General features: G+C 45.8%; 2 protein-coding genes across 5 annotated transcripts in view; both read left to right on the plus strand.

Annotated features, from left to right (window-relative positions):
* The first annotated feature begins 5 nt into the window (after positions 1–5).
* Positions 6–6,768, plus strand: fbxo16 (F-box protein 16). 2 transcript variants are annotated; one of them, XM_031581519.2, is made up of 8 exons: positions 15–327; positions 774–907; positions 991–1,026; positions 1,768–1,974; positions 2,389–2,553; positions 3,333–3,538; positions 4,364–4,472; positions 5,253–6,768. In XM_031581519.2, exons 1-8 carry the CDS (start codon positions 255–257, stop codon positions 5,487–5,489), a joined length of 1,167 nt encoding a protein of 388 aa, XP_031437379.1. In that variant the 5' UTR covers positions 15–254; the 3' UTR covers positions 5,490–6,768. The 2 variants fall into 2 exon arrangements, with proteins under 2 accessions (XP_012676406.2, XP_031437379.1); XM_012820952.3 differs by having other exon boundaries at positions 6–907.
* A 693-nt stretch (positions 6,769–7,461) lies between these two features.
* fam49a (family with sequence similarity 49 member A) overlaps positions 7,462–25,412 on the plus strand; it is a 33,985-nt gene continuing 16,034 nt past the window's right edge. The window contains exons 1-2 of one of the 3 annotated variants that reach the window (XM_031581384.2): positions 7,462–7,629; positions 23,132–23,189. The gene's annotated coding sequence lies outside the window, so the exon portion shown is untranslated. The remainder of the gene's footprint in view (positions 7,630–23,131; positions 23,190–25,412) is intronic. The other 2 variants (XM_012820994.3, XM_012820996.3) reach the window with 2 other exon arrangements.

Consider the following 25,412-nt stretch of genomic DNA (forward strand, 5'->3'; position numbering starts at 1 on the left):
CGCTAGTCAATACACTCCCGTTTTTTGTCGGTGACAAAAATAAAACGCAGCCTATGCAAGTGCTACCTCCGGTAACGAGGTGCGTTCGTCTGGTTACTCCTGGCGACAGGCAGGCTGGTAGGCAGAGTATGGGGGCGCTGTTGTCGATCTGAAGTCAGTGTGTGAGGTCGCATTACTATGGAAACTGGTAAACTCATATGTGAGGCACTCCGGTAGTGGGCTCAGAACGAAAATAAACGAAAGCCTTCAAAGGAATGCAAACGTGCAGCCGAAAAACTTGCGACTTTTCTCTCCTTTCGACTCGACAGCCGTCGGAACAAATCAGAGGTAAGTGTGACATCCACCACAGGTGTTAAAACTCACTGTGTATAAGCAGTTGTTCAAATTAACAATCGTCAGATAGGTGTGGGAGCGGTCGGTTGATTGACATCATTGTTGGGGTTGTTTATTTCACAGCAGTAATCTAGTTCCTCTCCCTGAGTAACTTAGCCAACCCTGTGCATAATGAATGCTACACACTGCACGATAAGACAACAAAACTATCGACCTATAACAGGAATACAGAATACAGAAGCCTGAAAAGAGGTTATAGTAATAATACAGAAGCCTGAAAAGAGGTTATAGTAAATGAGGTGATGGTGGTAAATGAGAACTATTGTTAAATGCCTTGAATGGCACATATTAGTTTGGAGAGGCTTGATGCACTGTAGGCTACTTGTGTGGTTCTAGACTCAAGAAGAAGAGACAGAGAGATAACGGTTTTGTTTTGCCAGATCTGATCAGAGGTAATCCTGTCCAAATCCCAAAGATGCCATTTGCAGGTACCAGAACGATGAGTGCACCAAAAAAACTACAGACCAAACTAAGCACTTGGACTCCACTCAACCATCAGCTGTCCAACAACAATGTAGGCATCATCATCACAGGTCTATTACCAGGCAGACAGTGTTGCTGGTCTTATTCACACATGTGTGCTCTTTTTCTTTGTAGATTTTTGAAGAAAGAAGGCTTCTACTCAGGAAATGGGTGAGGATGTCCTGCAATTGAAACTGCAATGAAGATGTTATAAAGTTTGTGGTAGGGAGGTCTGCTGTTTGATATTTCTGACTTGGAGGTATCCCATCTGGCTGATTTCACTATATTTTCACTCAGGTAGGCCTAATACCCCTCTGAGATTGTAGAGATGGCCAATAGATTTTAAGCATAGTCATATGTGTATAAAGTATTTATACAAAAAGCTCCTGGAAACAGATAAAAGCAGTATAAAGCTTTTATGAAGTCTTGTGCTCAATCCTTAGGGTTCACTGCTCTTCTGTGGTGGAAGTCATCACAGAGAACTTTAGGGAATACAAGCAAACATCAAAAATCCCACAGTGTTTTATTAAAGCTTCGCGGCTGTCCAACCACCCCATTACATTGTATGAGAGATATATGTTTGGTGCACATTATGGACCAGGCCCATAGCACACAGCAGAGATTTCTAAAGCACCACACACGGTCTTGTCCATGACTCTCAGCTTTACAGCGAGCCACATGATTGTAATGCTGTACAGTTTTTGGTACTGTACTACAGGTTACGGTTCATTGTGTTGATATATTGTAAATTGCACACAACTACCAGTACTCAACATGGATATTCAGCATATACACAAATGTAGAACAGTAATAGCCTATAAAGGAAAATACAATGGGATGATTTAGATGTGCTGGACTGTTGGGAAGATTTAGACCACTAAAAACGTTTTGCATCTCTCCTGTCCTGTCCAGTTTGATAAGTGGACGGAGGGGCAGCGTAAGCTGGTGCTGCAGGACTTCCTGTCCGGATGCTCCCCAGCCCAACTCAGGCACCTGAAGGAGAACCTGAGTTGCCTTGTTCCAGAGCAGGTTATGAACTTCACCACTGTTCTGCCCAGGGTCCTGTCATTGTATATTTTCTCCTTCCTGGACCCCAGGAGTCTCTGCAGATGTGCCCAGGTACCAGCTACTGTATGTGGTACCTAAAAGATCATTGAATTGCACTGTGCAACTTGCCATTGGTTGTGTTGAAGTGCACATGTACTCTGGTTGTATAGCCTGGTCACGGTGCATCACAATAGTGCAATGCAATGCAGTACATGCATGAGTACACACACACACACACACACACACATCACACACACACACACACACACACACACACACACACACACACACACACACACACACACACACACAATTGAAGAGGCTATTTCATTCAGTCCATCGTGCTTTCAGTGGGGCATAAGCATTCTCAACACTAGAAGAGCTCCCTCTCAACTGCATACTTGTGTTTTCGTGTGTGTGTGTGTCTGTTAGCCTGTCTGTTGCATGTGTGATCTGATTGTCGAATGCCCTCTGTTGGCTGGGTAGGTTAGCTGGCACTGGAAGAGTATCGTGGAGCTGGACCAGTTATGGATGCCCAAAAGTCTGCGACTGGGTTGGTGCATCAACTTTACCCCCACACCATTTGAACAGGGTGTGTGGAAGCGCCACTATATAGAGACAGTAAAGGACCTTCATGTCAGCAAACCTAAGGTGAGAATGGAGGTTTTCATTTGATGACTATGATACCTAATCAGATGCGACATTTATTCTCACCTGAGTTTAAATCAACAATATCACTTTGATAACATGTTTATAAAAAGCTAATAACGTCTTAAAAGCCATACATTTGATCCTCCTTTTGATAGATTTCCAGAGAAAGAATTTGGACATTAATGTTAAACAGGCACAGAAATAGATATTCAAATGTTTACACTTGCAAGCTAATATTAAGCATTCAAGAGAATAACATGTGATATGAATAGTATGTGTCATATCTTGACCATTGGCTTCTATTATCCCACTTTGAAAATTAGCAACAGTCACATCAAGTCACTGCTTAGATGTGTGTGAGTAGATAGACAAAGCAGTCAGGGTACCACTAAACGTCATTTCTAACTGTAAACGATGGGTGTAAGTTAGATCCAACTGAAATTTAGCTGAGCCGATACAAACTTACAGTTAACTTCTGAGACAATAAACAAGTTTATCAACGTAGTTTAAAAACTAGAGAAAATAGACATAAAATCAGTTCATTATTTCATATACTTCCAGAGAAGTAGTAAAAGACACCTTGTTGAAGGGGACACATCCTGTTAAGTCTATGATTTTGAAGTACACCTTAAAGTGTATTCCTACAATATACTAGTTTCTGATAGGGTTCCAATGTTGAAATTGTCCATCCAGGTCTTGAAGGGGGCTAACAACTTATGTGACATAAGGGAAGTGTGTGTGCTTCCTGTCTCTAACTATCCCTCACTGTGTCTACGCAGACTCCAGTGAAGGATGAGTTTGTTGTTCCCGAGGTACGGGCGATTGGCCAGGAGGAGGACCAACCCAGAGAAGCACGGTCCAGAAAGGGTGTGGCTGGGGCTCCAACAGGACTTCCGCCATGGAGGCATGCCGACAGACACCCCACCGACACCGTACGCTTCAACTACTTAGAGAACCCTGACCCTATCGAACAGGCTCGACTAGCGTAAGAAACGTTGGCTGGTTGGGAATGCAGGCTTCTGTAATGCTGCGCCTGAATATGAAGTGTGGAGCATGTCCATCTCTCACTAATGCACCAGTGTGTCATGTACAACACGTGTTCTGTTCTGACTTTGAATTGTTTATGAACTCTGTGATGTAATTGATGGAGAGTGGTACTTAGCAATACTTAATTTCCCTCATTCGTGAAGTGAGTTTAAAAAGTGAACTACTCAGCTTTCCTGTAAGCTCTTGATGTAAGAATCTAATACATAACACTGAAAAACATTCATGCTTAATAGATATTTTGTAAACCATGTCTTATGTCCAGACTCAAAGCAATATAATATAATACATGCTACATAAATAATATATACATATACATACATGCATATACATACATAGTACAAAATACAAACTAGATATGCATCTTACCAGTTGGCAACAAAAGGAAAACCTAATGTTAATACGATCACAGTATACAGTCAAAAAGGAGGTGCAGAGACACCTGCTTAGCCTCACATATTTGTAATCATGTAAATGTGGGCCAAGGTCATCAGCTAATGCTGTGGATTGCATGGACATTGATGAATTGGCTCTGCTACTCAGGAGGAATAAGCCCAAGAAAAAAAGTTGTTTAGCCTAAAGGCAAGGTTACATTATCACCCAGCCGATAGGTCAGACATAGGGAAGACTGAAATGCACAGTCTTTGGTATGAGTTGTATGTTGTATACATATTATATATATGAGGGTTTATTAAGAGAATAATTCAGCGGGAAAAACAAAAGATCTAGCTGCATGATATCACTGAGTTTTCACTTTCCTTTGCAGACGAGCGAAAGGAAAGAGGGTAAACCTGAGCATGGCGCTACAAGAGAGCAACAACAAGAAGAAAGCACTCTCAGCCTCTGCCTATAAACTACGCAAGGCAAAGTCCCTGGTAAGCCCCCCGTCAAAATATGAACACGACCGTTCCAGTGACCCCCACCGCTAATAAGGGAGAAATAATGCAAAGATGTCTACTGAGAACACACACCCAGCAGGCGTCGGGCGCAGCCCAGACAGCATTTACATGGGGAATCATGCAAATTGATCTCCGCAGCAGGAGAGAGGAGAAGGGGTTGGATGAAATGCAGGGAGGAATTGCTGTAGTGTTTGAAGAAGCTCTGCTATTGTGCTGTGTGAACATGCCCATGCATAATTGCAGTGTGGTATTTTGCGTTTTTGCATCTTATTTTCCTTTAAATCAATCACCGTCCGGGTCTTTTTTAATTGAGTGATAGGACTATTATTTGTATAATTTTATAAATGACACAGCAAAGCTAGCTACGGAGATAAACATTAATACTGTGAAGGGTAACTTACCAACCATTAGGGTACTGGTATACATTTCATCGCCTTCACGCATGCAATTGCCCATGTCATATTGTTTTATGTCATTTCTCATGCACAAATCATTGTCAAATCATACCCATCTCCTGATATCTCATCTGGCAGTGACTACAATGTCAAACATGATTATGGTGAGGTTTGATGCCAATGCCCTGTAGCCTCCTTTTGCAAGTACTTGTGTCTGTGCCATCCTTACCAGCAGAGTTAGCAGAGAGATTCAGGTTCACGAAGGAGACTACATCTTGTAATCATTCTCTGCCCTGCATGGGTGCCAGTTTATTTTCCTATGGAGACAAGGTGAATCTTATCCTATCACCTTATCCTGTAGATGTTCCTGTCTCTGGATCTGAAGACTCGGGAGCAGAGGAGGCCAGGCTGGGCTGTCAGGAGCACTGACCAGTACCCTGTTGACAAGGACACAGCCGTGCAGCTGGCACATAGTTCCCAGTGGAATGCTGGGATATGCCCAGCTCCTGTGCACCCCCCAGTACCCAGGCTAAGTGAGGAGGGGCTCAGGGCCTCCCGGAGGCCTCAGAGGAACTCACCCAGTAAGGGCAAAGTCTAACGTCTTTCTGGTCGAAAAACTTCTGATGTCCACTACTATATTTTGGGATGCTCGTTGATAAGACAACTCAATTATTGAATCCTTTTGGTATTCAATTCTCCAGAGGTCCTTGTAGGACCACAATGAGTAGATTCAAATTCTTCTTACATGTAAGAATAGCATATTGCCATTACTCTAATAGACCATCAGAGTTTGGCAGATTGCCGTTCACATGGTCCAAATCTATTACCAGGTACTCTGACCAAAAGGGTGCCGCCTAGGCTATTCTCTTCAATGTACTGGTGTGCTATGTAAGCAATTACATCAGTCCATTATGCAATTAGCTAGTCCATTATGTCCACTATAATGTCTTTGGTTATTGAAACAACAACAAAAAGAATGCAGCACAGCTATCATACTTTACAGTTTATTTATGTTCACTGTATCACTGAGCAGCTATTTAGACTTTGTCTTCCTAACTGGAAGCAATCCCTCTCCTCGATGCCCCAATTTGCCGCTCATATAGGACACCTATCCCAATTCTGCAGGGATCTTATCTTTATTCAAGTTGACCTAGTTCAGAGAATACCCTTTTGCTCACCCTATGTTTCTATATTGGAACTAAGTGTGACTGACTGGTCCTCTGCTCCATTCACACTTTTACATTGTGCTTACCATACTAATTATTTAAAGCTTCATTTAGACGTAGCCTAGGCCTACGGTTTATTTACACTGCCAACCAAGAAAACATAACACGCTCAAAACGGGGGAAAGTAAGTTCTCCGTAAGTTGACTTTATTGTAAAACGTATTTCGCTAATAAATATAAGCTACTGTTGTGTTGCTGCAGCGATGCCCCTGTTTGAAGAACGACCATGGAGGATACCTTCAAGCAGAGACTCACACGAAGGCTGAACAATATCACCACCATGTGGAACATTTCAAACAGCAACGGGATTTGATCTCCGACTGGGAACAGGAACCATTCAAATGCAAACATATGGACTATGGAAATAGTCATATTAGCCTAATTATGTTAAATTATTTTATCTGTCAACGTCAGTTTGCTGTCTGTGAAGTGTTACTTTTGACATCTTATATTTAATTGAAATCGTTAAAAACGTTCAGTAAAGTTCAGTACAGTTTGCAAACTCATTCTGCCAAGGGATGCCAGTTGTAGCATACAAATTTCCCAAGTATGCAGCATAGCTCTGAATGAGCTACTTGACATGAAATCATAACTGTGTTCGTCTAAAATGATTGGAGCAGTCTGCAGTCATGTCAATAAAACGTAATGCCATTTTAGCCACAGGGTGTCGCTGTGTGATTGTTTTAAAAGGCCCAGGCTCAATATTGCGTCTAAATTTTAGGAAACACCTTGCTTCTATCAGAATTAAACTTCTGTATTTCTGTGTACAGATTACAATTACATTACTATCAAAATTGAACAGTAGGATCCAGCCTATTTCTACATTTAGGTGTCATTCTGACAAAAAAAAACGTGGTTCTTAGAATGTATTACTCGTTGACCCTTCCGTCCTCCACCCTAATTTACAACTGTCTGGGACAGGTCTGTGTGTGAGACAAAGGGCTATTGGGCAGCCTAACTCCCTACAGGGACACATATGTCAGGCTCAATTTTTGTATGGCGTCCTGGACAACAAAACCAGGCTACTCTAGACCTTCATTGCCGTATAGGTGAAATTCCAAGTTAGGTTTCTGTGTTACCATTTTGTATGGCAGCTGTTGCTGTTTGTATGATAACTTCTAATCCCCTTTTTTTAAACAAGACATTAATGCAGGATTCTGATTTATTAAACCGTAAGAGTAGGCCAGTTGACAGACAATCCATTCAAAGCACTGTTTCGCCCTCCCTGAAAGTCGTTTAAAGTTTATTATTGGACAGTAGTGCAAGGCATTTGAGCTTTTATTGGTTGATGAGAAACGCCTGCTCTTTTTTTAAGCCAATTGCGTTTAGGTTGAGGCGGGGCTCTGAAACTAGATTTCAGTGCATTTTCTAGTGAATCTGAGGGAGGGGTACGCTGTAGGAAAGCTCGTTGATATGTGCAGTTGAAGAAGGACGTGGAAAAGTAGCGCTTTTTGGTTTTATGTGAAAGCGCTGGACATTTACTTTCGAAGCAGAAAACTGGAACAACTCATCGGTAAGTCCGAAATAAGAATGATGGAGTTGATCTGAAGCACCTCCTTATTTTGTGATAGATTTGAACAATGATTGATTCTCTTTTGCGTGGAATGAAATTGAAAGGTAACGTTATCTCCCAATGGGTTCACATGGAAGCCGCAAGGAAGTGGTGCCTTTTCGTCTAATTGACCAAAAAGCCTCTATCTATATTGCAGGCTAAGGTTTCACATGTAGTTTTTGTTGCTTTGCATGGAGTAGTGTTTCTTATCATCCTCGTCCTAGTGAAGGATGGTGCAACTAGTTATATCTTCTCATATTTAGTTTGTTAGCTATGTAGCGTTCAGACAAACGGTCTGTTTTCTCTACTTGTGGTAAGATGTGGTCCATTTGTTAGCTAGCTAGTTTGGTAGTTTTAGTCAAAGTACGCCCATATAAGTCCGATTTGGGTGGGTAAACACGTTGTCGAGATCTGCTGCAGTGCTTGGCCTGAATATTCGCCCAGAGCCGCGATTTTCAACGCAGCATATGACTTTAGCTAGCTAAATTGCTTAGCTGTAGCTTGCTAGCCACTTTCCTGGCAAGTCAAATAACCTAATTTTAATCATAACACTAGATAAACATTTATTTTAAGAGTACATTGTAGATGACCTATGTGTGGATAATAAGGGTCGCTTGGGAAAATATATTTGAAATAATGTTTCTTTCAACTTCAAATAGTTATCCAAGTTATCCATGCTAGGTCCACAATTCAGATTATGAAGATGGTCTGATATTTGGAGGGTAGTCCCGTATGATGGGGAGTCCACAGACTCTTTAAGCAGTCTCACCTTGGCATTTTGAGTTTAGAAGTCGTTTCTGGGGAACTTTAAGGTAAAGTAATGTATGATTAGGGTTGGTGATGGCGTTGGAGCTTGCTTGTCAATTAGACATGCATACATTATGGTCCAACAACTCAGTGATCACTTGGTGGTTTTGGACATTCATTTAGATGTATTTGTCTGCATCTTTTTTGTGTGTTTTAACCACCCCATCCTTGTCCACGTCTTTGTCTATTTAGCGACGTTCGATCTACTGAATAATTAAATACTGAGCAGTCGGCTTGTCGCTGACATATTGATGTGTCAGTGACTGACAGATGCTTTGAAGTCTATGGGGCCTTCGCTGCGTACACCGCTGCTATGGTGTGGCAGCTTGGCTGAATTCGACCTGCTCCGTTGGCCAGGAGATCATGTGAGAAGCCTCAGGTTGTCGATGCCAGCGGCGGACCACAACAGCTGTTCCTCTCCTGATGATCGGTGCCCAAGAATGTCTGCGCCGCTCCCGGGGAAATAATCAGTAGAATCTAGGATCTCTCCTCTCGCCCCCTCTCTATTCAGTGCTGAGGTCTGATGAAAGTGTCTTTTAAAAAGCCCACAGACCGAGTGGCTCAATGCCAGTATTGAGTTGTTCTGAATAGCTGACGTTTAACTTCTAACCTTTTTTTTTTTTTTTTTCTTTACTGGCGTTCCGCTGTCTCTCCAGAGTGGGTTAACTGACTCCTTATTGTTATTCCAGATCCGCAGTGAAATTCGGCCTCGCTGCCAGACGAACTGCGACAGCTGCACCTCTCTGCGCGTCGGTGGCAAGGCCTAGCTGAATGCCTGCATTTTTTAACGCCCAGGGATCTTATGGCAGAGTTTCTTTGTACTCTCATTCTCCATCGTCCGCCACACTGGGTGTTTTTGTGTCATGGCCACATCTGTCATGTTTGTAGCGGATTGTGTGAATTCTTCTGGTGTATCAGTCTGTTAATCTATCCACGGTGTGCAATGCCACGGCAGTAATCCCTTTACCTAGGCACCTGAGGTCCAACTGCACTCTGGTTTCATTATTACATATATGGGCACACCTGTGGTCACCAAGTGTGCCAGAATAACATTTTGTTTACACAAGATTTGATTTTGTTGAGCTTGTTTTTTTTACCAAGTTTTACAATAGAATCTTACTGCCTTCTGCACATATGCATTGCCAGTGGTCCGTTGACTGACACTGACTGCTTGACTTGCTTGTTTTGCGCGGCATCCTCGCGTGCCGCGCGCTTCATTGAAAGGTCGTGCGGGCACAGAGGAGTTGATGGAGTAAACGGGTAGTGCGCGAAAGAAAAAGAGGGGGGGGACCAAAGCGCATGGCTCTTGGCAGCGAGTAAATCCATTGTACGCCGTCCAAGTCTTCCTCTCGCTGGCCATGTCCAGCTGGAGGAGCGGCATGTGTGAAATCGTTTGTTTAAACCCTAAGACTAAGTGAATCTCTCTTCTGCGAGAGGATATTTGCACGAGACTAGTTGATGCGGCTTTCTCTCAGGTGCATTTAGTTTTTGTTGTTGTCCTTTTTCCAACACATTGGCCATCAGCAGGTGTTTTTGGCAACTAAACTCTGGAGACCACACATCACACCGGTTTGAGAGATCTGTACAGCTAAACCTCTTGTAGCCTATGGAGATGTCCTCTACAGGCCAGCTGTGTGAAATTTGAGAACCCCTTTTTCTGATTTATTTTTATTTTGAGTGGCATCATTTGTTTACATTGAGTTAGTGGAACCCCCTGCCCCTGCCTGTAGACACTGCGTGTGGTGGAACATCTGTGTAGCATGCAGATGCAGCCATCTCACTCCAGACCAGTGTGCAGACCAGTGTGCAGACCACTCCGTTTGTCCTGACCCCAAGCTGAATGCAGTCATCGGGCTGAACCAGCAACTTCATCTGTTGAATGTGTGGTGAGGTTGGTGGCGGAGTTGCGCTCACAGTGTTGTTTTGATCAGGTGTGAGGTGGTTTGGTGCATTTCTAGTGTTTAACCACATTTCAGTTATTCAGTTGATCAGCTGTCATGGGTAGACCATGGTTCTTGTTTTGTGAGGCGACATGAAGGTCTGAATGGGCTTGAATGAGTGATGTGTACGGAAATGTTCAAAGAAATGAATGTTCCTCTTCTGTTAAATCTTACTATACCTCTGTGTGTTTTGATGTTGTATTCGGTCTCGTGTCCACACACATCCTGCTCACATTTCACTCCTTTGATCTGGATTCTGTGAAGTGGATAGTCCTGTCACATCAGATGGAGTGCTTGAATTTCATTCTTTTGTCTCCTTTTTTTTCTCTCTGTCTGTCTCTCACTCTTTCACACACATGTTCAGTACATAAACCCTGTTGAGGTTCACTTCCTCAGACACACACACACATACAGTAGTAGCCTAGAGTGATTTTTGTGATTTGGACATCAAAGAGGATGTTAGTGGCCTATAATTAAAACTACTAGGCCTTAATTAAAACTACTAGGCCTAAATACTATCATGATGTTGGTCATTAGAAAATGTGATTTTTGTTTTTATGAGTGATTTTTCATGCAGTGTGTCTAATGTTACATGGTTCCTACTTCTAGATGTGGAACAGATTGAGCATATAACAGGCCGGTGTACCTCGGATGTCAACAGATTTAGTTTCCAATCATGTCTTTCTCATAAATCAAACTGTGTGTCCTTTGGTCCCACTGAACACGCTGAAGTTATTTCCCATCTCCTTTAAATGTTCGAATTTTTTTTGGAATGTTTTGGAAGATCCATTGTTAACAACTGACATTCATTCAGTGGTCCATACTCTTTAATTTTATTGACATGGCAACAAATGGCAACATTGACTTCCCCCTCACGTCCTGTGACCTCAATTTGTAACCACACTATAGTACTACTTGGGAGCAATTTGAATAGCCTAAATGCTGTAGGGACCTGCCCAGGAAACCAAATGAAGATGTGTTTTATGGTGGGGGGTGAGCTACTGAGGTTGTCTGAAGGACCAGGTAGTGTAATCAGATACCCATTCTGTGTTTTTGTGTGATCTGCTGTGATCGTGTGTATGCATAACACATAGCCCATGTGTGACAGACCTATTGAGGCAGTTGTGATGGTTTGAGTGGCTTGCCCTGACAGGGCTTGGCTCTGCCTCTGTGGGATGCCTGGAGAGGAGAAGCTTTCCCCCTCTCTTCAGGTTTGGCTCTGTGGAGAGGGCTCTGGCTGTCCTCTACGCCTTGCCGTGCTCACTGATTTGAACAGCAGCTGGAATACTGAGATTTATGGTGTTTTTGTCCATGGTAACAGTTCTTAAAAGCACAGTGAGGAAAATGGGGGGGGGGGTGCCTCTGTGTCTTCATACCGGCAAGACAGTTGTGTGTGTGTGTGTGTGTGTGTGTGTGTGTGTGTGTGTGTGAATGTCCAGACGTATTTAGGAAAAAGCAACAAATCTCGAAGGTGCCACGGTGTCAACCTCTTCAGTATTGCCAAGTGTTTAAATTGGCGGCACTGTAAGGACTTGCTTTAATTAAAGCTCCTCGCCCACACACACACACAGCACACTTTTCTGCTGGTTTATATAATCTCTGGCCCTCTGCTTCCTCGTCTCTTCAGCAGGACTGATTTCCTCACGCAGGAACCAACGGAAGGTTCCGGGCCTAAATAAACTAGCAACTGCAATTGATCTCCGGTGAGAACTGTAACGGCAGTGGTTTACAAACAGCCCGGAGGTGGGGTCGGGGATGAGCTGGGCCCAGATCACCCTGGGATGGTGATTTTTTTTAATGGGGCCAGGCGGGGGAGAGGATGGGCTCAAGCCAATGGTCATTCAGTCAAGGGCCGAGGAGGCTGGGGTTTGCCGAAGCTTCTCAACTGTGTTGACACCACTGGTCGCCTGGACCTAATGCTTTTGCTGCCTCATCTTGGTGATGCCAGTGGGAACTACACCTTCCTGTTAGTTGGAGGTCCATATCAAATGATCAGGCTGCAAGGGATGAGGCACCGTGGTTCAGGTCAACCAGATCAAAGCAGTCAGTCCCCTTTGGTTTCGGTGGGATAGACGAGCCCTGTCATTTCTATGTCCTTCCCCCCCCCCCCCCCCCCCCACACACACACACACACACACACACTCTCTCTTTCCTTCTCACAAATGCCGCCTTTTTCTCACCCACATATCTTTCTGTATTTGTCATTCTCTGTCAGTCTCTCTCCTAATGTCTTTCACACTGTTTTGCTCTTCAGCAACTCACATTCTCGCTCACATACTCGGTCTCTCACTAACACACGCACACTTCTACTATGACTCCCATGTACACACACACACACACACACACACACACACACACACACACACACACACTCTGTTTGCCTCCTCACAACTCACTCTTTCTCCCCCACGCCTTACACACACACACAAAAGAACCAAGCCTTCAAGTGTGTGTGTGTGTGTGTTTGTCTTTGAGCTGTGTGAACAGAAGTGCTATTGAGTCTCGTGCCCACGCTCCCATCAGAGTCCTACACACTTCAGTGTCCCCACCCCTCACCCCTCAAATGCCAAACACCGCACCCCCCCCCCCCCCCCCATCCTGGTGTACACACTGCACTGACTGTGTTTGCCCCTCTCCCTTCCTTCCCTGGTCTCCCTCTTTTTATCCACCACCACCCCTTCCTTGTAGTGACTTTGAAGGAGCACACAGATACTCTCCCCCCCCACCCCCCTTAAAACCCCAGCTGAGCAAGCAGGAGCCTGGAAGAGAGAGAGAGATGGAGTTTCTAATGGACAAATAGAAGTGAGATGCACAGACGGATAATGAGAGAGATGATGGGGGAAGGATGATTTATGCCTCCATCAGACAAGGCAGCAGACTGATTGTGAGTGCCTGAATGGCCCTTCAGAAGGAGTTCTGTGTGAGAACGGGAAAACATTCCTCTCCGAATCGGAGCTGACTGAAATTGCCACCCATCTCTGGAAATGACAGGCACTGCTGTAGTGTGATTGGAAGTAGGCTGGGCAGTCGTGTGTGGAGAGGCTTTGGTGATCCATCGTCCTTAAAGCAAGCCTCTGAGAACTTTGCTCAAGAGCGCGCGCCATTCTTCATGTTTGCTGCTTATTTTCCGAGGTTACTTGTTTCTGTTTCAGTGAGCTTGAAACTTGGTACGTAAACTCAGCAGAAAACAAACTAACCTGCAATCATCAGATGCCTTGCTAGTGTGTGTGCTATCAAGTCACTTCTCGATCACGGTCGAAGATTGAATTTTGAATTATTTGGTTTAGCTTTGTCATGGACCAATTTTAAAAGGAAAGGTGGCATCAAGGATTTTAAGACGACTGTTCCCATGTCATTTTTCAAGAAACTTGGCTGTAGATAAAACATGTTAAAGGGTGTGTGTTTATTAGGATATGTGACCCTGAGGTCCAGTAAGGTCGTAATGTGCAGCCCTGCGTTTGAAATGTGAAGAGGTTTGTGGCTTCTGTCTTGTGTGGGGTGATGAACGGCCTCCAGAAGTCCACTCGTGATGCAGCACAAAAGCAAGCCTTCTGTCAGAGCCTCAAGGGCGGGGAAGTTCAGAACCAGACTGAAGAAGCAAAAACCTGCCGTTAGCCATTGTGGTGGTGGTCAGGCTCCCCTCCTGGGCACACACACACACACACACACACACACACACACACACACACACCCCTCCTCCCCAGCCAGATAAATGCACACAGGCCCTCCACCCCCCAGCTCATGTCCATATAAGGGCAAAACCCTGAAGCCCTCAGCTGCTGTGGGAGACTCCTGCTAGCGTTAGCTGCTAGCGCTGGGGAGGTGTGGCTCGCTCACTCTCTCCTCAGCTAACCCACTTTTACTCCTGTTTGTTTTCCTGCCCAGTCAAAACACAGGACACGTTAAAAATGGAGCTGTGTGTGTGTGTGTGTGTGTGTGTGTGTGTGTGTGGTCTGAGGGGCAGAGCGTCTTTGGAGTACAGTGTGACTTCTCCAGGGTCTTTTTGTGCAGGGGAAATAACAGTGACGGGATAAGACCCATAATGCTCCTCCCGTTGCCTGCCTGTGTCAACCGTCATGTCTCTTTTTTTATTGTGTGTCCATTTTATTTTGCCGCTCTTGCCATCACTGTTTGCCTTTTTTTGATACCTTCTATCACGTTTATCTGTCTGAAGCTTTCCTTTTTGTCTTTCTTCCAGCGTCGGGACTGACTCTCTCGTCTTGGGTGTCTGTAGCTGTCTGTATGAGATGGTGGTTGGATTCCAGTTAGGCTGGCCTGTGTTTTTTTTTTTTTTTTTTTTTATTGTGGCATCATAATCAGGGGCCTGGGACACTGAATGCCTGTGAAGCTCTGGTCTGATTAAAGGACCAGCTCAGCAACTCATTTAGGCTGAAATCACTCCAAATGTAGCCATTTAGACTTCATTTAGAACATTAAGTGTTAGGTCTAAATTAAGATTCGAAGAGCTCTTATTTTGATGTGAACAGAATACTGGTAAACAAAGTTTGTAATATTTTTTTTTCCAGAGGGTATGTTTTATGGAGTAGGGGAGTGTATATTTAGTTTGAATGAATTATTTAGCCAAAAATCATATTCTAGCTTATTACATTAAGACGCTGTGACCTAGCCTGTTCGGTTTTAAAGATAAGTGTTTGTAATTGTGCTTTGAAACTTTTAATCGGCCACCAGGATAACATAATACGTTTTAGGTCCTATTTCGTGTGTGTGTGTGTGTGTGTGTGTGTGTGTGTGTGTGTGTGTGTGTGTGTGTGTGTGTGTGTGTGTGTGTGTGTGTAGTCCTTCAGCTGTGGAGCAGCCTTGAGCGTCGGTGCAGAGTTTTTCTAGGGCGCACTTCTCAAGGCTGTGTGTGTGTGTGTCTAGAGTGTGTTCTCTGAGCCCAGGGCCTTCGCCTGCTCAGAATGAAGGGTTTGAGATGTCCGAGACTGAAACTGGAGCTGATGGTTAATGTTCCGGTTCAGAGCCCTGAGAAACGGCACTGACTCTGCATTTCTGGGGTTCAGCCCCACGTGCAGCCGAGGTCCGTCAGGTGGTCACATTTTATGGTCGGGGGTTTCTTCCTCATTTGTCCCTTAGTGTACAACTTGCACAATAGAATCAAGCGAAATGACCGGTTATTTCCGTCACTTCCACTTGCAGTAGTTAAGCATTCAACTCCCTAACAAAACACACACACACACACACACACACACACACACAGAGAGAGAGTACACACAGAGAGTACACACAGCGTTAGCTGATTCATGGAGTTCAGAGTTTTATGTGCTGCTGGGGTGTTTAGCTGACAGATGATGAGCAGGAGGAGACAAGAAGGATGAGTCGTGCATGAACTGGTAGTGGGTTTTGGAGTCCCTTTTTTAAACACACACTCTCACACTCACACTCACACACACACACACACACACACACACACAGACAGACAAACACTAAAATGGAACATTGTAACCAGAGTAGTGACAGGGTGTTTTGTATGTTGGCCCGGCGCACAGATGGTGGAGATTTTGTCTCTCCCTGGTTTGTTTACTTGCTCTCTTCCATCTAGCTGTTGTTTTTAAATATATATATTAAAGTTCGGAGGTGTGCCGGGTGTTTCTACCTAAAGGTGTCCCACAGCACCACTGACCTTCCTGGTGAGTGAGGAAACCTGAGATTCATCCCACGCAGTTCAGGGAAAAGGCAACGGTGTTTTGGTTTTATTGGGTTATTTCCGCTTCTTTATTTAACCTCAGTCTGCCAAGAAGAGGAAGCTCGCGTACTCACGCTCCGGTTTTAGCGCCCGTGTGTCTTTCTTCCACACTTCCACTCAGGCGCTCGCTCATCCTCTCTCTTTCATTTCCCCACTCTCTCTCTCTCTCAAACATTTGTTCTGTGTGGACACTGAAGGATAGCCGGAGAGAGAGAGGAACGGTACGCACCTTGAGAGCAGAAAACAAGTCTTATCTTTGACACCAGAGTATATCTGCTCCACATGACTAACAGATCGTGTTGCGTCGTCCTTGTTGTGCCTGCGCTGTATCTCTGGCATCTATGGAAATGGTTGCCATGGAGTCGGCGAATCGGAAGAGATGGGAGTGGAGTTGGGGAGCAGAAGTGAATCACTGCTGATCCTCCATTTCAGTTCCACTCTTATGCTGCAAACCCGAGGCATTTTGCCGAGCCATCATCTGATAAGGACTTCAGACCCGGCATCATCTCACAGACTAGGCCTCACACAGAATCTTCTCTCCACACACACACACACACACACACACACACCACTCCTGTTGCGTTGGAGATAAGTGTGAACTTTGCCCGTTTGCCCTGTGAACGCATCTAATTGTGTGCCCGGCTCAGGGGATTGGAATGTGTGGTAATATTCAAGCATATTAGCATTGGGCAACCCCGGCTCTGCTGATCTGAAAGGGCCTGTTGTGGAGCGGGTTGTGGCAGCAGCAGCAGCAGCAGCAGCAGCGGCGGTGGTGGTGGTGGTGGTGGTGGTGGCAGGGATGGAGGGCCGAGCTCTTTATCGGAATGGCATCTGTAGCCTGAATCCAGCCGGGCCCTGCTCACATGTCGCCTCCTCACCAGAGCCTCCAGTTGTTTTGACTGTTCATCAGGCCTGGGAATGTTACCCCCCCCCCCCCTACACACACACACACACACACACACACACACACACACACACACACACACACACACACACACAATTATAACGTGAATGATCACACTCATGTGCCTGCAGCTCGGCATGCTCACAGATGGCAGCACCATCATGCCTTCAGTTTAAAGGGAACAGCGCTGCCAATGAGGCGCGTGAATTGGAGGACTTTGGACTTTATTCGGGAAAACAAAATATGGGGAAACCGAATTTTTTAAGTGCTGATTTGCAGCCCTTCTTTGTGGCAAGGGAGAATAGTTGCCTGCACCTCGTTTTTATTTTCCCTTTTTGTGTTCATTCTTAAGTGACATTACATGTAGGTCTGATGTAATATGGTGACACCTGCTTCTGCTTTAACTGCACCTTAGGGTGCCTTCTATTATACCGTCTATTACACAAGATTCACAGCAAAGCTGTGAGCAAGATGGAGGTTCATTAACCAGGAGCTTCCAGGGGAGGTCGTCTGTGAAAACAAAATAAGTTTCACAAGTACATACTTACATACTCACACAGATACGCCTCGCTGACATGCATCTCATTCTAATAATGGTATTGGATGGACCATGGGTAGTTTTCAGAGACCATCTCCGTGCGCTTCACATCACACTGTCAGCAGCGCCCCAGAACATGAAGAAGAAGAAGAAGAAGCTTGGGCGGGTGTTCAGGCTCCCCATCTGTGTTCTACCAGCACCGAGGGACTTTTACAACTCCTCCACCCCCCACCCCCACCACCAACTCCCCAACGGCATTCCTGCTTCAGAACTGTGGGGTGACACACATGCCCTGCCTCTAGGCCTCAGCTAGCTTTGCTCTGTCTATCTTTCTGTGTCATTCTGTCTTTCTCCCCTTCTGTACTCATCCCTTTGCTTTCTTTTCGTGTCATGTCCATGTCTCTGTGTGTGTGTGTGTGTGTGTGTGGGGGGGGGGGTCATTGAAAGTGGATACAGGAAGTTTTGAGCTCAGCCTTGAGACCATGTTCTCTTGTGGTGACCTATTTATTTTCCCCCAGGCCCAGCAAATATTTGATCAGTTCCAGAAAACCCCATATGAGACTCGGTCGGTCATGCACATTGGTTTGCGCTCTTCCTCTCTCTCTCTCTCTCTCTCTCTCTCTCTCTCTCTCTCTCTCTCTCTCTCTCTCTCTCTCTCTCTCTCTCTCTCTCTCTCTCTCTCTCTCTCTCTCTCTCTCTCTCTCTCTCTCTCTCTCTCTCTCTCTCTCTGTGGAATTGGGACCTTCCCCCTGCCTATTTCCCTTCACCGTATCAGACCAGATGATAATTGAACAATGGAAGTGAGTGTGTATGGGGGGCTGGGGGGGGGGGGGTGTATAAATGCCTTGCCACATCTCTTTGCATAACAGTGACTGCAGATCCTGAGCAGTTTTGGATGGAGTGAGCAGAAGAGGGTGGGTGGAGAGTGTGTGTGCAGGAGATGGGGATGGGATAGAGTGAGTGAGTGATAAAGAGAGGAGTGTCTGCTGAGCGCTGGCTCCTGGCCAGATCTCTGGGTTGAGTTGAGATCCTCAGCGGTGGCTGCAGGTGGTGGAGCAGTGCACAGCTGGCAGCCTCTGGGGGTGATGGGATGCCGGAGCACTGGACTGCAGTGCTGTGAGTTAGGAGGGGGAGGGAGGAGGGGGGAGGGGGAGGGGGAGGGGGGCATTTGGTCAGGAGCGTGACTGTGCTCTCCCTGGTGCAGCTGAACACACCCCTTACATGCTCTCTCTCACACACAGGCATACAGGCACACACACATTGGGATTACAATGGGTCAATCTCCCGAGTCTTGGTTTGCACCATGCCAGCCATACCCCTTCTGTTGAGAGGGGGCTTCTTCTTTGACCCATCACAGGGCCGTGCTGCTCGTCTACTATCCACTCCCAACCAACAGTCTCCATCTTGTTTCTCTGAGTAGAAATGTGGTAGCTACTAGCAACCTAACTAACTAGCTAGCAACTGAAACTGAACAGCAGCACTATCACACAAATGAAAAGTCTATGTGTGATGAGTGTTGCTGTTCAGTTTAGGTTGCTAGCTAGTTGTCTCTAGGTAGCTAGTTTTAGGTGGTTGAGGTATGTACTGAAGTTTTAAGCAAAAACAAAACCGGCAACTACCATTTTATGAGTGAAGGCAGGGTCACGTCTGCGTAGTATTCATAAAACAGACCTCCAATCTATTTCCGACCACTTGTCTCTCTTGTCGCTGTAAATCACCAACTCTCATTGAAAATGAATGGCAGCTGGTGTCAACACACTCTCACTCGCTGTCAATTCTCTGGACAGTGACTGGCTCTGTTCACACTTGGGCTCAATAGTACATTAAATTGGAATTTGTACTAGGGAGCTGGTAGGGTGAAGTCCGTTTAAAACCCGGGTCCAACTGATTCAGACATTTGCGTCCTCACATGCAGCCCCTTCTGGGTAATGTCTTGATAAGTTCAGGGTTGCAGTGCATGTCTGTTTCCATGGTACCAGCTCAACCGACTGGACTCTACTCGCCTTTTTTTTGTTTTCCATTGGGCAAACCTGGTACCTTGTACCTGGTACTAGTTCATTCTACGACTACTGATTGGTCAGAGAGAATGGTCACTAGAATCGTCACATGCTAACATTAACTATCAGTTTCTGGCAGAGGAGTGCTCTTGCGTCTCCTTTGAACAACCACAGTTGTCTCGTCATCTGAGCTCTGATGTAGGATGTCTTGCTGCCTTCAGCCTCTTCCGAAACAAAAAAAAGCAAGTGTCCTTGCCGTGACAAACAGCCACATATCAACGTCATGGCAGTTTCATGTTTCGTCGCTATGACGACCAGCTTCATTGAGGGGGGTACTAAACTGCAGTGAAAAACGTACCTGGTACCAAAAGCGAGTTGAGTTGAGTGGAAAAGGGGCAATAGAGGCTGCTGATGGGTGCAAGACGCCTTAAGCAAAGTCCGCAGTCTGCCCTTCACCAACCTGAATGCCCCTTTCCTTGCACGCACATACCTCTGTTTGCTGGGATCGTGTGGAAGCACTTCATGCCAGACCCTCCCCCTCAGATGACATGTTATGTGTGTGAGTGTGAGAATTTTTTTTATATGTAGTGAAACTGTCACTTCCATGCTTATCCCTGTGTAACAGCTCATGGTTGGTTACCATAGAAACTCATGTTGCCTTGGCAGCAAGCCAGCTGCTAGGAAGTGTGTGTGTGTGTGTGTGTGTGTGTGTGTGTGTGTGTGTGTGTGTGTGTGTGTGTGTGTGTGTGTGTGTGTGTGTGTGGGGGGGGGGGGGTATGTTTGTGTGCTCTGTTTGTGTGTGTGTGTGTGTGTGGGGGGGGGTATGTTTGTGTGCTCTGTTTGTGTGTGTGTATGTGTGTGTGTGTGTGTGCTCTGATTGTGTGTCGGCACTAATGGCTGACTCCTGACCTGTAACTCCTTTGAGTGTTTCTGACAGTGAGGGGGAGGGGCGGTGGTGCTAGTTACCTTTTACCCTTCGGTAGTTCTCTTCCTCCCACTAACCTCACGAATGAGACACACACACACACACACACACACACACACACACACACACACACACACACACACACACACACACACACACACACACACACACACACACACACACACACACACACACAAACAAACGCACACATGCACATGCACATAGGCATCTTTCTTAAACGACCTTCATAACTCCGACATCAGTGCGGTCTGATTGTTTTCATTAATGTAATGCCAGCGGTTACCTGGTCATTTAATTAGTGATTGATATGAGGATATGCTCTGGGTCTCTCTCTCCCTCTCTCTCTCTATAAAAAAAAAAAAAAAAAGTGTTTTGTTTCCATATGTATTGTGATGGGCTTCTGGAACATTCCGAGCCTGTACTGAAAAACATGTTTATTTAGTGGGGTTCTCTTTTCCTGACCCCCTACCTGGAATGGAAGAGGATGGACCTGTGTGTGTGTGTGTGTGTGTGTGTGTGTGTGTGTGTGTGTGTGTGTGTGTGTGTGTGTGTGTGTGTGTGTGTGTGTGTTACACTTTTTCAAAACACAGATCTCAAACTGAGGTGAGCGTTAACACAGACTATATCTCTCTGTAAGCACTTTCTGTCTTCGGACTCGAATGTATTGTACAAATCCACCTGGAACACACATAATCTAGTAAACCAACTTCATGTCATTCGAGGATGCAAGCAGGAACCGTTTTTAAAGGAACTATGTTCAATGTGTGTGTGCATCTGGAAGAGAGACCACTCAGGCGAGTGTGTAAATGTGTGTAAATGTGTGGAGTGGGGTATTGGGGATGGGGATCCACATGCCCATATAAGGTCTTCTTGTGTGTGTGTGTGTGTGGGGGTGTGTGTGGGGGGGGGGGGGGGGGGGGGGTGGGTGGGTGATGGAGGGATCCCCACAGGGCTGCTCAGTGGCTCTCCATCAGCCCTTCTCGCATAGGTTCAGAGTCCGGGTGTGTGTCACTGTGTGTGTCACTGTGGGGATCGTGGCGACTGTTGCTAAGCAGGGTTCTCTCAGGCAGACGGATGGCTGAAGGCTCCTCCTCTTCCTCTTCCTCCTCCTCCTCTTCATCTAGTGCCTTAAGCAATCGAGGGATCTCTCCGGGACACTCTGATCGTCTCCGGAGCTCCTGAAGGGGTCTGATGTGGTCTTTGATGGTCAAATAAGCTCTTTGTTGGTCTTCTAGCATGCTCCACTGTGGCGATATACATTGGGTATAGATTCTAGATACTAGTATACTAGATCAAAAGTCAAAAGTCAAAGTAGCTTTATTGTCAATTACTTTGCATGTTAAGACATACAAAGGAATCGAAAAAAAAACGTTTCCCACTCTCCCACGGTGAAACATATAAGTGCACACGCACAACAACAGATAAGATTCTACTATATGGCAAGATGGGGACATTTCTCCATCTATCTCCAGCGATTAGTGCCACTTTTCTGCAAATGCTAGGAGTCTCTTATGTGGGAAAGTGTGTGCATCTGGCTCTGTGCATCGGGGTGGCTGCGATAAGGTTCTGTTAGATACGGGACCCAGAACATGGCTAGTGCAGTTGAGTTGAGCCGAGCCCAGCCGCAGCAGGTCTTTGTTGTAGGGGACTTTCTCATATTGCGAGTCTGGCTGAGGTGTTGTGGCGTTCACCACCACCACCCCCCTCATTCCAGGATAACCCTGCAGGGATTGATACACACACATACACACACACACACACACACACACACACACACACACACACACAGAGCACATACGGTAAGCAGGCAGCCATAAACAGGGGTCTTCTGTCAGATGTGTCACTGAATGTTTGCTACCCCAGTTCACCCAGAACAGCTGGGGGACATGAGTTAATGACATACAAATGCACTTTCACACACACACACACACACACACGCAATCAGTCGCACACATCTGCGTCTGCTAAACCAATTGCATATACATCTGTGAACACTTGTGAACACACTAGCAGAGCTCACATATACACATGTGCAAACATGCACACACACTCCACACAATGCACGTGCAGACTTACACACTCACACACACACACACACACACACACACACAGATGAACACATCTGTATCTGTTAAATCAATTGCATATATACATCTGTGAACACTTGGGAACACACTAGCAGAGCTCACATATACACATGTGCAAACATGCACACACTCTCAGCACATTGCACGTGCAGATTTACACACACACACACACACACACACACACACACACACACTCAGGCCTGCACCTTCCCTCAGTCACCAAGACAACAGTGGCATCACCAACTGAGACGTGAATAATTAAAGTGACAGATTTAATGAAGAGAAAGCTGAGGTCACCGGAGAGCGGGAAACCCCACACACACACACACACACACTCTCAGAGGGAGCTGTACGAAATGCCACTGAGCTTTCTTAATTTGAGGTTTTGCCTGTTGTTAATTTTATTTCTCCTTTTTGTCTCTCCCCCCCCCACTTTCGCTTCCTTCTATATTTTTTTGCTTTTGCTTTCTTATTCCTTCTCTCGTGCTTTCTCCCTCCTTCCCTTTCTCCATCCCTTCCCCCTCTCTCCATCTTTCTCAGGAGCTTCAAACAGGCGGATGTTCTAGAAGGAATCCACCCAGGTCCTCCTCCAGATAAGGTAACCTGTCGTGGCTGTGGATTGTTGTGCATTAGAGAGGTCTGCCTGCATCAGTCGGTGCTGATTTGAGAACAGAAGCGTCACATCTCCCTCCAGTCGCTCTCATTTTTGCCATCTGTCCGGCGCACACGCTGTCCAATTTGGCACAGTTTTTTATAATCGGCCATTTTTATTGGTCAATATATTGCAAAAATATTACAGTGTCCGCTCCAGAGGGACCGTGAGTTACGGCCAGGAAAAACAATCTCGAGCTTTCAGTCAAGAGCTTTTGGCACCGCCATCTCTTGTTAATTCTGTTTGGCAGTCGGACATTCGTGACTCGGCTTTGTCTGAAGACACAAGGAAGGGGGGTGGGGGGGTGGGGGGGTGTATGGGATGTGTATTGACTGCGTGTAAACAAGTGGAGTAGTTTGTGTTTACGCTGGCTAGTTTTTGAACAGTAGCCGGAACACTCCGCCACTAGAAGATGGAAGAGGGGAAACTCAAAAGTTCTGTTGCTGGGCGCGGAGTCAACGGCACGTTCACAGGCGAGACCTTTACCCGTATGGAGCACCTCGTCATTGGAAAACGACACGCACATTAGTTTAGCCTGAGTCGTGTGGCTCTGTGTGGGGTTTACGCTTGACTTGCGAGGGGAAAGTGGTATATACATTTACATTACATTTAGCAGATGCTTTTGTCCAAAGCGACGTACAAGGGAGAGAACAGTCAAGCTAAGAGCAATAAAAACCTGGTGTAACAATAAATACTACTTTACATCCTATATTTTTAGGATGGTTGTTCTTTTAAGCACAGTGGCTAGTGTATTGATAGACGGCATCATAAACATCATGTGGGGTCCATGTGAAATGGTTTTCAAAACCAAACTATGGGTTCTGTGAGGTGCTAGACATGCTAGCCTTTTACGAGAGAGGCTGCCAATGGCATCAGTGACCACACACACACACACACACACACACACACACAAACACTTCACACATTTGCACATCCCAGTGGAGCGATAATAGTATGCGTACAAAATCAGGACCCAGCTTCGTGACACTTCCTTGCCGCCTTTCTGCTGTATTTGACATATGGCCGTGTCTGACCTGGATCTATGTCTGATAAGGGCTTGATGCTCTGTGACACCCGTGGTGTTGTTTAGCTGGAGACCACTAAACCCACTCCTTCATTTTGTGTTTTTTTTTTTTTTAAGATGGTGGTTGGCCATAGCCAACAACTGTGTGATGATGTGTCCACGTGTAAAACACTTCCCTGTGAGAGTTAGAGCTCACTGAGACTGTATATAAACTAGGTCTCTAACAGAGCTGCTGCTGCTGGTGTATAAACAGGCTGTTTACAGGACAGCTGCTGCCTGTGATGCTTCTGTGGGAATGAGCAAATGTAGTGTTTGCCTGACTGAGGGAAGGGGAGGGACCGCGTTTCAACTTGTTTGTTTGTTGTTGGGGCAGCTTCAAACAAAGTGGTGAAAGCTGCTCCGGGCTCTTCTACTAGGCTCTTCATTGCTTTAGTGTGTGTGTGTGTGTGTGTGTGTGTGTGTGTGTGTGTGTGTGTGTGTGTGTGTGTGATTACACACTCCTCAATGGTGTGTGTTTGTCCCAAACGCAAGGCTGACATTATGGCCGCCATCATGATTGTGAGGTGAGGTGAGGACACAATGGTCCGGCCTCTGTCCAAACCTCTCTTCCACACACCCAACACACTGTCAGATGTGTGAAGGACCTCAGAAAGAGAGGTGTGTGTGTGTTTATGACTGTGTAGCTTCTGTAATTTCTCTTGTGAATTTATGATTGATCATAAATCTAGATTCAGTCAGTGCATTTTTGCTGAGTCACTTTCCTATTCTTGGCGTGTTCTAGCAGACTGTTCCTCCTTTGGTGTGTGTGTGTGTGTGTGTGTGTGTGTGTGTGTGTGTGTGTGTGTGTGTGTGTGTGTGCGCTCTCTGATTTCCACAGATTCATTCAGGATGGGACAGTTCCATTACTGGCAGGTTCGCTCCTAATTTCCTAATTTTAAAGTGTTCCCATCAGAAAGGGAAGCTGAACGGAATCCTCTAGAATATTCTAGATATTGATCTGAGTGTGTCCTAGCGGCTCGGCGGCGGCGGCGGCGCCTGCATCTGGCCGCCCCACGGGCTCTGGCCCCGGCCCGCGTGCGCGCGCTCTCCACAAACAGGAAGTGGTGTTGAATGATGGCTGGCTCCCCCTGCCTCTGCCCCTACCC

This window comes from Clupea harengus, chromosome 15, assembly GCF_900700415.2.
Source record: "Clupea harengus chromosome 15, Ch_v2.0.2, whole genome shotgun sequence".
NCBI classification, from domain to species: Eukaryota; Metazoa; Chordata; class Actinopteri; order Clupeiformes; family Clupeidae; genus Clupea; species Clupea harengus.

Bases quoted from the DNA above. Each gene is read 5' to 3' on its own strand.
- fbxo16 (XM_031581519.2), top strand. From the start codon at position 255: ATGCAAACGTGCAGCCGAAAAACTTGCGACTTTTCTCTCCTTTCGACT. The intron at 2,554-3,332 runs GTGAGAATGGAG...GTGTCTACGCAG, and splicing joins TTCATGTCAGCAAACCTAAG to ACTCCAGTGAAGGATGAGTT. The intron at 4,473-5,252 runs GTAAGCCCCCCG...CTTATCCTGTAG, and splicing joins TACGCAAGGCAAAGTCCCTG to ATGTTCCTGTCTCTGGATCT.